This window comes from Ornithorhynchus anatinus, chromosome 11 (genome assembly GCF_004115215.2).
Source record: "Ornithorhynchus anatinus isolate Pmale09 chromosome 11, mOrnAna1.pri.v4, whole genome shotgun sequence".
NCBI lineage: Eukaryota > Metazoa > Chordata > Mammalia > Monotremata > Ornithorhynchidae > Ornithorhynchus > Ornithorhynchus anatinus.
Genome location: NC_041738.1, coordinates 35,872,789 through 35,885,552, shown reverse-complemented (window position 1 = coordinate 35,885,552; position 12,764 = coordinate 35,872,789). Strand labels below are relative to the sequence as shown.

The window sequence follows — 12,764 nt, the reverse complement described above, 5'->3', positions numbered from 1 at the left end:
CAGCTGTCTTAGCCCTCGGGTTCAAAAGCTTTTTATAATTCTCTGCGTGGGTAGCGATTTCTTTCCCGAGAGCAAGCCGCTCCCACCGAGGGTGGGGCTGGGCTCCCGGGTCAAATGAAAAGAGAGGATTGTCTCCAATGAGGAGCCCCTACAACGCTGCAAACGCGCGAGGCATTTATTACCCTCAGCGGGATACCGACTGAGGGCGGCTTTGCCACTCCAGGAGCAGTGCAGGTTAGGAGACAGAAAACTGAGGGTGACTTGGCCTTTTCGAAAAATCTCCACAGAAACAGACAGGCTCCGGCACTGGCCGGGAATCGAACCCGGGCCTCCCGCGTGGCGGGCGAGAATTCTACCGCTGAACCACCGATGGTCCGGCTGCGCTCGGCCGCAGCTGCCGGATGCCTCGACCCGTCGGGCAACTGTGACCCGATACCTTTAGGGCTTCTTCTGCAGACCCTTAAGCCTCCCCAGACTCCCAAGGAACAGACCGGAGAGAGCGATGGCTTTCCTTTCCACTTCCACGGGAAGAACGATCCCATTCAGGAGTGAACGATGAACTCTGGAACCCGGCCCGCGAGGTGCAGGGGCAGGTTTCCGGCTCCGTCCCTGACGGGCCGGGCAGGATGTTCCCTAATCCGCCGGCTGGTGCCTGAGCTTTTTCGGCGGGCGGTAAGAGTCGCGCGAGAATTCCTGGGCCCAGAAGTGACCAACGACCCCTCACGTCGGCAGCTGCCGCCCAACTCACCGCTATGAGGGTCGGGGGTCCGAGGGGCCCAACGGACGAGGAACTACCGGAGCTCTCGCCGCCTCCGGAGAGCTGCCATCAAATAATAATGCTGCTGCGGGTTAGGCGCCTCCTAACGCGCCAGGCACCGCACTAAGCGCTGGGGTGGACACGAGCAAATCGGGTTGCACCCAATCCAAGTCCCACATGGGGCTCACGGTCTCAATCCCTGTTCTACAGATGAGGTGGCTGAGGCCCAGAGGAGTAAAGTGAATTGCCCAAGGTCACACGGCAAAGTGGCAGAGCCCGGGGCCTCAGCACAGAGATCACGAATGAATGAACCAACGACGGCATCCGTTAAGTGGTTACCGTGTGTTAAGCCCTGTTCCGAGCACCGGGGCAGATACAAGCTAATCAGGTTGGGCTCGGTCCCCGTCCTACGTGGGGCTCACAGTCTTAATCCCCATTTTATAGATGAGGTAACTGAGGCACAGAGAATAATAACGTTGGCACGTGTTAAGCGCTTACTATGTGCAGAGCACCGTTCTAAGCGCTGGGGCAGATCCAGGCTAATCAGATTGCCCCCCGCGAGGCTCCCAGTCTTCACCCCCATTTTCCAGATGAGGGAACTGAGAGGCCCAGAGAAGTGAAGTGACTTGCCCGCAGTCCCACAGCTGACGGGTGGCAGGGCCGGCATTCGAACCCATGACCTCCGACCCCCAAGCCCGGGCTCTTTCCGCTGAGCCACGCCGCTTCTCCAAGTGACTTCTCCAAGAGAAGTGAAGTGACTTCCCCGAGGTCAGCCAGCGGACGAGTGGCGAGGCTGGGATTAGAAGCCAGGTCCTCCTGCCTCCCAGGCCCGGGCTCCGCCCAGTAGGCCACGCCGCTCCAATGCTGTCTGAACAAACGACGCTGTTCCGACGGGAAGCGGACTGGAGCTGGAGAAGGATGAATGAATTCAATTTTACCCCAGAGGAGTCGTCTCTGCCCGGAGAGCTGAACCGTGAGGCTGCCTCGCCTCCACCCACCCAGACGAAGCCCGGCGTAAAAGAAGAGAAAAGGCTGTTTCGTGAAGCGGCGTGGCTCGGCGGAAAGAGCCCGGCCTTTGGAGTCAGAGGTCATGGGTTCGAATCCCGGCCACCCGTCAGCTGTGCGACTGTGGGCAAGTCACTTCACTTCTCCGGGCCTCGGTTCCCTCATCTGGAAAATGGGGATGAAGACTGGGAGCCCCACGTGGGACGACCTGATTCCCCTGTGTCTACCCCAGCGCTTAGAGGAGTGCTCTGCACATAGTGAGCGCCTAACAAATACCAACATTATTACGGTGGGCAGAGTTGAAGGCTTCTCCCGGGTGTCGTCCTTCCCCGTCCCCTGCCACTCCCGAGTGTTATCGGCCCCCGCTCCCATCCCCCCCAGAAGGCCCCGGACGCCGGTTCGGCGGCGAGGGGGATGGCCCCTACGAAGCTCTAGCCCGGTGAGGGGCCCCGTTAGACATCGCCCAACTCAGTCAGCCCCCAATCTTCCCAGTTCTCACAGAAACCACCCGAGAGACGCCTCGGGCCGGCGGTGGGATCCCCGGGACCGCGGGCCTCACCATTGGCCGTCACCTCCCGCTTGACCGGGGAGTCATCCACGTCGGACCCCACCCGCCCCGGGGCCACTGGCTTTGGCTCATCCGGTTCGTCATCTTCGGGCGCGACCAGCTTCATCAGGCTCTGGTTGCACACGTTGGCCACCTCCTTGATGCCTGGTCAGGTCGATGTAAGGAGCAGACGGTAGCCCGGAGGGCTCGGAGAGGAACCCTCCCCTCGGCGAATCGCCGGTCCCCCTCTCGGCCACACCAGTCCGCCCGAAAGACGGCACGTCCTCCGTCCCTACTTTCCTCTAAAGCTTGCCGGGCTCTGGGCGGGCTGACGGCACAGCGGGTTCGGATCGCTAACTGCTCTAGCCCTTACCCTCGGGTCCCTCAACTCAGCCCCGTCTCCGCCCGCCGGGCCTCCCCCCTCGGTCCGTACCCTGGCCCCGGGTTACCCGAAGGGGGAGCGGAGGCCGCAGGAGTCTCTCCGGCTGATTCTGAGGGAGCCGCATCTCTCCGCGCCTCCCCGCCCACGCCCCTCCCGGTGGCTCCGCCGCTTCCGAGGGCGGCCGGCAGACAGCGAGGATACTCTTCTTCCGGTCGTCGTACGCCAGGCAGGGCAGGACGGCCGTCAGGATTCCCGAGGAGTAGGGCAGCATCACCCGGCCGGCCAGCTGGACGAACTCCCTCATCCAGCACATGGCCGTCAGCTGGATCAGATCATCTGCAAGAGAAGCCCGACGGCCGGGAAGGGGGGTGAGGGAGAGGGCGGCGAGAGCGGGGAAGGCACGCTTCTAGGCGACCTGCTCGGCAGAAGGAGACGGAGGGGCAGAGGGAGAAAAAGGTGGGGGCGTTGGGGAGGGGGAGAGGGAGAGCCAGACAGCGCAGGGCTAGGAATTAAGCTCCTTTACTAGCCCCTGGCCTTCCCCAGAAGGGGACCGGTGAGTGGGGTCACAGATGGATCCCCTCCTAAGGTGCGGGGGCTCCCTGACCGGATTTTGCTTTTTTGGGGGGGAGAGGGAGGGCTCACTCAGGTGATTCCTAACCCTTGTGCTTCATCCCTAGCAACCCTCCAGGGAGAGGAGGAGCTGCTGAAAGACTAAAGGGAGAACTGCTAAAGGGAGAACTGCAATAGCACCCTCGGGGGGGACGGACGAGGAAAACTACCCGTTCACAGCCCCCCTTATCGTTAAAGACAGCTAACAGTTAGCAAAAGCAAACAGAAGATCAGATCCCCCCCCAGTGAGACCTACAGGGATCTTCACAGGAGGCCTGGGCCAGGCTCATCTGTCGGCGGCGGTGAAAGAGCACTCGGTGCTTTGGGCCCCAAAGTCCGGGTCTAATAATGTTGGCATTTGTTAAGCGCTTACTATGCGCAGAGCACTGTCCTAAGCGCTGGGGCAGATACAGGGTGATCTGGCTGTCCCACTCATTCACTCATTTCATTCAACAGCATCTACTGAGCGCTTACTATGCGCAGAGCACTGTCCTAAGCGCTGGGGCAGATACAGGGTGATCTGGCTGTCCCACTCATTCACTCATTTCATTCAACAGCATCTACTGAGCGCTTACTATGCGCAGAGCACTGTCCTAAGCGCTGGGGCAGATACAGGGTGATCAGGCTGTCCCACTCATTCATTCATTTCATTCAATAGCATTTATTGAGCGCTTACTACGCGCAGAGCACTGTACTAAGCGCTCGGAACGTACAAATCGGTAAGAGATGCAGTCCCTGCCCTTTGACGGGCTTACGGTCTAATCGGGGGAGACGGACAGACGAGAACAGTGGCGATAAATAGAATCCAGGGGACGAACATCTGATTCAAACAACGGCACATAAACAGAATTGAGGCGATGTACATTTCATTAACAAAATAAGGCTCACAGTCAATCCCCAGTTTACGGATGAGGTAACCGAGCCCTCCGTCCCGGCAGCAGCACGCGATCAGCGCCCCTCCCGGGGCAGCCTCGGCCCCCTCCCTTCCTTCAGCTCCCGGCACTGTCTCCCTGTCAGCGTTTCGCAGGAATTTTCCTCTTCTAAGCCCCGAGCTTGCACTCCGACCCCCACACCGGAGCTGGGGAGAGGTTCACGTCGGGAGACGGAGCACCGGGGCCCGCAGAGCGTGATCCCGCTCCATCGCCGATCCTAAGCCGAGGGGGCGAGCCGGCTGCCGCTCCGCGTCCACCTGACACGGAACACGCGAAGAAGGGAGCCGCGGGCCCCGACACGACGTCACCCACGGGTCCCGACGGGAGGGGACCCCGAGGGCCGGGGGGGAGCTTCAGGGTGGAAGAGGCTGGAGAGGGAGCGGCGTCCAATCTCACCGGAGCGCTAGTGAGGAGGGCTGGTGAAGTCGGGCTGCCCCGACCACCCGTCCATCCCCCCACCCCCAGACTCACCTGGAGCCTGACAGTGGATCACCAGGACGTTGGCCATTTCGGCAAACTTGACGCTGGAGGGGGTTTTTTTAATCTCCTTCAGGAATTCTCCAAGAGACACTTCACACCTACCGGGAGGTGGGGAAGTGAGGAAATAACATCCTTCAGGAAGAGAGCAGAAGGCTTCCACCCCAACAATCCCAAACGCTCATCGCCGACACCGTGAATCTCTTACGCCCTCAGGGCGGACCACGTTACCCTCTTTAACGGGGCCGATCGGTGGTATCGTTTGAGCGCTTGCTGCGTGCGGAGGACTGTACTAAACGCTTGGGACAGTACAATACGGTCGTAGTCGCGTTCTCTGCCCACGCCGAGCTTAGGGATCAGACGCGATCCATGCGTGTCCTCAAGGCAAACAAGGGCGGGTGGGCGTCCGGCCAACACAGATCTTCGTATCCCATTCTTCGTCCTCCTCTCCCTCTCTTCCCAATAATCCGGGGATGAGACCGCCTACCAATCTGTGGCGGAACGCCCTCTCTAAAGGAGGGCGCTCTTGTATGTATCTGTGTAATCGTATTTATGGAGTGCTTACCCTGGGTCGGGCACTACACGCGTGCATTTTATGTGTTTTGCTTTTCCCTAAGTGTTTTGCAGTGAATTGAGCCTCACACTCAACAACGGCTTTCCCAACAGAGGCGGGCGCAGTGGTGTCCGCTGCCGTGAGGGTCTCAGTCCGTCGGACTACAAGCTCACTCTGAGCAGGGAGCGTGCCTACGACGTACTGGACTCTTCCGAGTCCGGCGCGCCGCGCACGGTGAGTGCCCGATAAATACCACTGACGATAAGGAAGCGCGGCTCGGTGGAAAGAGCATGGGCTTTGGAGTCAGAGCTCGTGAGTTCGAATTCCAGCTCTGCCACTTGTCAACTGTGTGACTGTGGGCAAGGCGCCTCACTTCTCTGTGCCTCAGTGACCTCATCTGTAAAACGGGGATGAAGACTGTGAGCCCCAGGTGGGACAACCTGATTCCCCTGTGTCGAACGGCGCTCTGCGCTTAGTAAGCCCTTAACGAATACCAACGTTAATTAACTAATGATGCTCCGCACCCAGTAAGCACTCAATAAATACCACCGATTGACTGATCCCGTGACCCCGGGAGGCGTTCGTTGTCCCCGACAGCTGCCGTGCAAGGCATCCCGCTGGCCCCGGGGAGACCGGGCGAGAGAGCGTGGATGGCTCAGGGCAAAGCATCAAGTTTAGGGGAGAAACTCGAGGGCTGGTCCTGCACCGGTAATAAGACACCCCCCCCCCGTTTAACCAGATAGCAACAATCTTCCCAGTGGCCGGGGGCCAGGAAGAGTGAACAAAATGCGCGCGAATGGTTCCGTCTCCAAAACCCTGGCTCAACGCCGCGGCACCGGCTGAGGGCCGACCGCCGCCGCCGCGCACCGTGAGCCCACCTGAGCCGAACCCCGCCCCTGCCCCGGCACTCACAGTTTCCGGATTTCTTTGCTGTTGTCGCCCAGGATCTGGAAGAGGCCGTCCAATATCTCCGGCAGGTAATCCAGCAGATTGATGTCTGGCACGGATTCCAGAACCAGGATCTAACCGGGGGCGGGGCCGGTGGAGAGAAACAGAGCCGATGAGCCCGACCGCCCACAGAGTCAGCCGACCGTATTTACCGAGCGCTTACTGGGTGTGCTCGGGAGCGTACGACGGTACGGACACGTTCCCTACCCACAGTGAGCCTACAGTCTACGGACCGCGAAGGGCTACCGACTTCGGGTAGCCTTGGCCGAAGCTACGCGGCAGGAATCTCAGGGTGCCAGGTGGCATCACGGTTCAACCTTTCGAGGACAGAAAACTTTGACTCGGTGACCGCCAATTTCGGAAACGTCTGGGGCTTCGCTAGGTTGGCGGCGACTGTGACCACGGGAGGTTATCGACCGCTTACTACGCGCTAAGCGTCCCGCCTGGACGACGGGACCCGGGCATACGGTACACAGAGCAAACCACTAAGGAGCCCGGGCCGCGAGGAAGGCGGGACCGCGGCCGAAGGCCTCGCTCACCCAAGAGATGATGAACTGCCGAGCGTACTGGTTGTTGGAGTAAATCCTCTCCCGCAGCAGAGGGATGAAGCCCACCAGGTCGAACTTGTTGCTTTCGGTCACGATGTCCTGCGAGCCAGAGCCAGGCGAGACAGGTCAACCCCACCCCTACCCCCTCCTCTCAACTCTCTGACTTCTCCCCGGAACTAGGCCTCCGTGGGGACTAGCTATCCGACGGCTGTATGTATCGAGGGCTTACTGCGTGCACAGCTCCGCGCCACGCGTGTGGGAGAGTACGGCGCTCCGGAGCCCTGGTTCGGGCTACCGCTCATCTATAACCGCAAGAGCCGTGCTTCTAGAGAAGCCAGGGGTCCCGGGGCCAGAGGAGAGGGAGACGAAGAGGAACCGAGCACGGGAAAACGGGTCCGAAGGCCCACGTGGCCCGGGACGACCGAGGGCAGGGACAGATGGGACAGGTGAGAAAGTTGGGAGGTCGAAAGACTTTCTTAGAAACCAAAGACTCTTAGTTTCGGTGGGTCACTGGCCCAGTTACGCTCACTCGGCAACTAGTGTCGGTCGCTTTGGGGACGGTGGGAATGGTAAGGGAGAGATTCCAAAGAGGGTCTCCCTCTAGCCTGTAGGTAGAGAACGGGGATTCCAGCTTGGCCACCACCAGTGGGGAGGAAAGGGGTGGAAAAACGAAAGGGGGAGGAAGCCACCAGTCAACCGACGAGGACCTAGCTGGCCAGAGCGGGAGGGAGAAGGGGCTCGTGGATGGCACCGACAGGCCAGGATTTCCGAGAGGCAGCGTGGCTCGGTGGAGAGAGCCCGGGCTTGGGAGTCAGAGGTCGTGGGTGCTAATCCCGGCTCTGCCTCTTATCAGCTGTGTGACTTGGGGTAAGTCACTTCACTTCTCTGTGCCCTCACCTGTAAAACGGGGATTAAGACTGTGAGCCCCAAGCGGGACAACCTGATTATCCCCGTGCTTAGACAGTGCTTGGCACATAGTGAGCGCCTAACAAACACCATCATCATCATCATCATCATCTCCCATCTGACGATGCTCCACCTGGAAGGGGAGGGGGACTGGGGGCTCTCAGAAACCGACCAGGGCGCCCTGTACCTTTAAGAGTCGATCCAAAAGCTCAGAACCACTTTTGACATTGGGATCCGGATCCGCAGCCAGCTTTTGCATGGGGAAAACAGAGAGGAGAGAAAAAAGTCACACCCTTGCTCCCTGACGGCTCCCGAGAGTCCTCCCTGCTCTTGGAATGGGGAATGACTCCTCCGACCCAGACACCACTCGCTCGTCACCTCATTGCAGGACAGAAGTCTGAAGCATCCGCGGAACGCCGCGGCGGACACAGTGACCTCAAGGAGGGACCAAAGCGCACTCCGGAATTTCTCCAGGAACCCGCACGGGTACCTCTTCGTCCCACTGGGACCCCTTCCCCCCTCGGAACTTTTTCATCTTCGATCTCCGCTTCTCCCCGTCCCTCATCCCTCGGACGGCCTTCACTCCCGGGGGTAGCGGGCCGGGGCCCATCGGAGGTGCTTCCACCGGCAGTCCGGCCCGACTTCGGGGGCAGTCGCCCTCCCGCTCTTACTCCCCGTGTCCTCTGGATCAAATTACAGTTCTTCTCAGAATCCCGAAGTGGCTTCCAGTCGCCTCACACAGGGGCTCTAAGGCCGGAATGCCCTCAGCTCTCTCCACAGCCTAAGTCCGCCTCTTTATCTTCCGCTGCCGGGGTCGTCTGACCCCGGGGCAAAACGGGCAGCTGCCCGAAGCCCTCCGAACGCTTGAAGGAATCCAACGGTGACCCCGTTTCAGGGGACGCGGCGACGGCCGGAGTCCGGGATGGACTCGCGCCGTCCCGAGCCCGGTCTCCTGCCGAAGACCCGAGGGAAAGGGGCGGTTAATTACCTTGCTCAGTCCGTCGAAGAGCACGTTGAAGTGGGGCAGGACAGAGCCCCGGGCCACCTTGACTATGTTGTAAAGGGCCTCACAGGCGTAATAGCGGAGCCTGCTGTCCGCGTCGTTGAAGCACGTCAGCACTGGCTCAATCAGCTCCTTCAGATAGAGCCCGGAGTCCTGGAGGAGGGAGCGGGAGAGAGGGGAATCGGAAAGAGGCAGAGCGAGTCCAACGCGCGTTGCCCCCGGCCTGGGGGGGCTGGATCGGGGTTAGGTCCCGCCTTTCCGTAAGCACGTGCAGCTGAGGAGGGGCTTCGGGCAGGTTCCAGTACGCGCCCAGGGATAGGACCCGGGAGCCCGGCTTAAGCGTTGGGTTTTTTTTCCCGACGGCACTGCGTTCATTCCTTCACTCGACAGTATTTATCGAGCGCTCACTCTGTGCAGAGCACTGTGCTAAGCGCTTGGAACGTACAAGTCGGCAACAGATAGAGACAGTCCCCGCCCTCGGACTGACTTACGGTCTAATCGGGGGAGACGGGCAGACACGAACAGTGGCGATACATAGAGTCGAGGGGAAGAGCAGCTCATAAAAACAAGGGCAAATAAACAGAATCAGGGTGACGTACATCTCGTTAAACAAAATAAATAGGGTGATGAAGATATTTCAGACTGCGAGCCTCATGTGGGACAACCTGATTACCCTGAATACCCCAGCGCTCAGAGCAGTGCTCTGCACATAGTTAGCGCTTAACAAGTACCAACGTTGTGATGTACAGTTGGGCGGACGAGTACAGTGCTGAGGGGGTGGGACGGGAGAGGGGGAGGAGGAGAGGGAGAGGGGGGAGAAGAGGGTTAAGCTGCGGAGAGGTGAAGGGGGGAGCGGTAGAGGGAGCGGAGGGAGAAAGGGGGGAGCTCAGTCTGGGGAGGCCTCTTGGAGGAGGTGAGCTTTAATGGCATTCGTTCAGCACTCACTATGTGCTGGGCCCTGTACTACACGCTGGGGTAGTTACAAGCTAATCGGGTTGGCCACAGCCCATGTCCCCCATGGGACTCACAGTTTTCACGCCCATTTTACCGATGAGGTAAGTGAGGCACAGAGAGGTGAAGCGCCTCGCCCAAGGTCTCACAGCAAAGTGGCGGAGCTGGGATCAGAACTCGGGTCCTTCTGACTCCCAGGCCTGTGCTCTAGCCACCAGGTCGCACTGCTTCTCAGGCAAGGAGCCACCCTCTCTTCCCAAGGCTTGAGGTGGGAGAACGGCAGGGAGAGGGCTAGGATCCAGCGTGACGGCACCGACTCCGCTCATCCCAGAGGACAGCAGAAGAACACACCGGAACACGGGCTCTGGGAGACCTGGGAGGCGATCAACCTTCACCGATCAACGGGATTTATTGAGCGCTCACTGTGTGCAGAGCACGACGGTAAGTGCTGGGGACGGTACGGCGTGGCAGAGTCGGTAGCTCAGTGGAAAGAGCCCGGGCTGTGGAGTCGGAGGTCCTGGGTTCGAATCCCAGCTCTGCCGCTCGTCAGCCGTGGCACCGTGGGCAAGTCACTTCACTTCTCTGGGCCTCAGTTCCCTCATCGGGAAAATGGGATGAAGACCGTGAGCCCCACGTGGGACGACCTGATTCCCCTGTGTCTACCCCGGCGCTTAGAACGGTGCCCTGCACATGGTAAGCGCTTAACAGGTACCGACATTATTATTAAACATGTTCCCTGCCCACAAGGATCTTACAGCCTAGAGGGGAAGACAGACATTAGTATCAATCAAAAATGGATACGCGCATAAGCGCTGGGGGTCGAAGGGAGGGCGATTAAAGGCGCAAAGGCGACGCAGAAGGGAGTGGGAGAAGAGGAAAGGTCGGGGGAAGGCCTCCGGAGGAAATGCGCCTTCGGTAAGACTCTGAAGGTGGGCAGAGCCATCGTCCGTCGGCTAGGAGGAGGGAGGGCGCTCCAGGCCAGACGTGCGATTGAGTCATTCAGTTGTATTTACCGAGCGCTTACCGTGTGCGGAGCACTGGACTAAGCGCTTGGAACGGACGATTCGGCAACAGTTAAAGACAATCCCCGCCCAACGACGGGCTCGCGGTCTAAAAGGGGGACCCAGACGGCGAAACGAAACAAGTAGACGGGCGCCAGTATCATCCCAATAGAGAAACGGAATCACAGATCTGTCCACAGCGTTAGTAAAATAGAGTAATAAATAATACCGTCACCGGCCCTCGTCTGGATCATTCCCAAGTCCCCCCGGGAGAGCATCCTACCTTGCCCAGGGCGATGGAGCAAGCTGCCAGCCCAATGAGGCCTCCTTTCCGGCTGTGGGGATGCTGAGACAGGGCGAACTCCTGCGACAGGATCTGGATCACGTGCTTGATCTGCACGGTGTTGTTCTGGGCCACAAACTCTCTCACCAGCCTAGGGACAGAGGAGAGCCGGGGCGGGGGGAGCGATATTCCAGTCAGGACAATCCGAGGCTCCCTCGGTTACCAATCGATCAACGAGTGATATCTACCGAGCGCCCCCCGCATCCCACACTGTGAACTCACAGTCGGCTGGGAATGCGTCCGCTTACTGTTGTACTGTACTCTCCCGAGTGCTTAGCATAGTGTTCTGCGCACTGTGAGTGCTCAATAAATACGCCTGAATGAACGACCGCCCTACTAAGCTCTTGGGAGAGTTCAATGGAGTGGGCAGACACAATCCCTGCCCTCAAGGAGCTTACGGCCTAGGGCGGGAGACGGACCTTAAAACAAATTCCATATCCGGGAAGTGGCGGAGTACAAGGAGGCGTCCAGAGGCGCCGTGGGTGAGGTTCAAGGGGACGCCCAGTTGCCCTCGTCCTAGTCCACCGGGGACGACTCACCCTCCAGGGAACAATAACGTTGGTATCCGTTAGGCGCTTACTTTGTGCGCGGCACTGTTCTAAGCGCTGGGGGACATGCGGGGCCATCAGGGCGTCCCACGTGAGGCTCGCAGTTAATCCCCATTTTACAGATGAGGTCACTGAGGCACAGAGAAGTGAAGTGACCCGCCCACAGTCCCACAAGCTGACAAGTGGCAGAGCCGGGAGTCCAACAATAGTAATAAGAGGAAGAATAATATTGATAATAATGGCATTTGATAAGCTCTACACGCCAGGCACCGTACTACGCACGGGGACGAATGCAAACAAATCAGGTTGGATACAGCCCCCCACAGGGCTCACAGTCTCGACCCCCCCTTGGCAGATGAGGTAACCGAGGCACTGAGAAGCGGCGCGTCTCGCCCGAGGTCCCACAGCGGGCAAGTGCGGAGCCGGGATTAGAACCCATGACCGTCTGACTCCCAGGCCGGCGCTTTATCCACTATAGCGTGCTGCTTCCAGATTCCAAGCCAGCGGGTCCTTGGCCGGCCTGGCTCCCAAGGCCTCTTACTCTTTAAGCCAGCTTCGGCTGCGGGTTCGCGCAACGGGGCTCCGATGGGGGAGAGTGCGTGGTAATAATAATGTTGGTGTTTGTTAAGCGCTTACTATGTGGGTAAGACAAGGGGTAGACCCAGGGGAATCAGGTGGTCCCACATGAGGCGCTCAGTCTGAATCCCATTTTACCGAGGAGGTCACTGAGGCCCAGAGAAGTGAGGTGACTGGCCCACCGTCGCACAGCTGAGGAGTGGCGGAGCCGGCATTTGAACTCACGACCCCTGGCTCCAAAGCCCGGGCTCTTTCCACTGAGCCGCGCTGCTTCTCCGTTTGGAAGGAAGAATGGGGATTTGGGAGAAAGGGTCTGTCGCTTCAGAGTAGACCCCGGCCATCGGGGCAACGCAGAGGCGGGCATTTCCCCGCGGGGTCTCCGTTTCTCCCTTTGTTACTCGGAAGGATGGACTTCGCTCTCTCCCTTCGCTGACCGTGAAATAATTACCAGGATGCGGGCCGGAGAGGAACGAGCGTTACATAAAAACAGATGGTTGTACTCAGTAACTTACTATCGTCCAACCAACGTAGCACCGAGGACGAAGACGTACAGAGCGTCAACGAAACAGTACGGACAAAACGGTTTCCCGATTTAGGAATGCCGAGACGGGAGCGAAGGCGTGAGATGAAGAAGAGATACACCATCTCATAGGGAGTCTATTACAGGAAGACATAATT

The 12,764-nt window shown here is 59.2% G+C and overlaps 1 protein-coding gene across 3 annotated transcripts in view; it reads right to left on the bottom strand.

Moving 5' to 3' along the window:
* VAC14 (VAC14 component of PIKFYVE complex) overlaps positions 1-12,764 on the bottom strand; it is a 151,676-nt gene that overhangs the window by 116,892 nt on the left and 22,020 nt on the right. For 2 of the 3 annotated variants that reach the window (XM_029074761.2, XM_029074763.2), the window contains exons 2-10: positions 10,903-11,053; positions 9,159-9,161; positions 8,653-8,820; positions 7,852-7,914; positions 6,750-6,857; positions 6,175-6,284; positions 4,704-4,810; positions 2,893-3,027; positions 2,322-2,474 (exon numbers count right to left, since the gene is read on the bottom strand). In XM_029074761.2, the coding sequence (XP_028930594.1) occupies positions 2,322-2,474; positions 2,893-3,027; positions 4,704-4,810; positions 6,175-6,284; positions 6,750-6,857; positions 7,852-7,914; positions 8,653-8,820; positions 9,159-9,161; positions 10,903-11,053 (998 nt within the window). The remainder of the gene's footprint in view (positions 1-2,321; positions 2,475-2,892; positions 3,028-4,703; positions 4,811-6,174; positions 6,285-6,749; positions 6,858-7,851; positions 7,915-8,652; positions 8,821-9,158; positions 9,162-10,902; positions 11,054-12,764) is intronic. The other variant, XM_029074762.2, reaches the window with a different exon arrangement.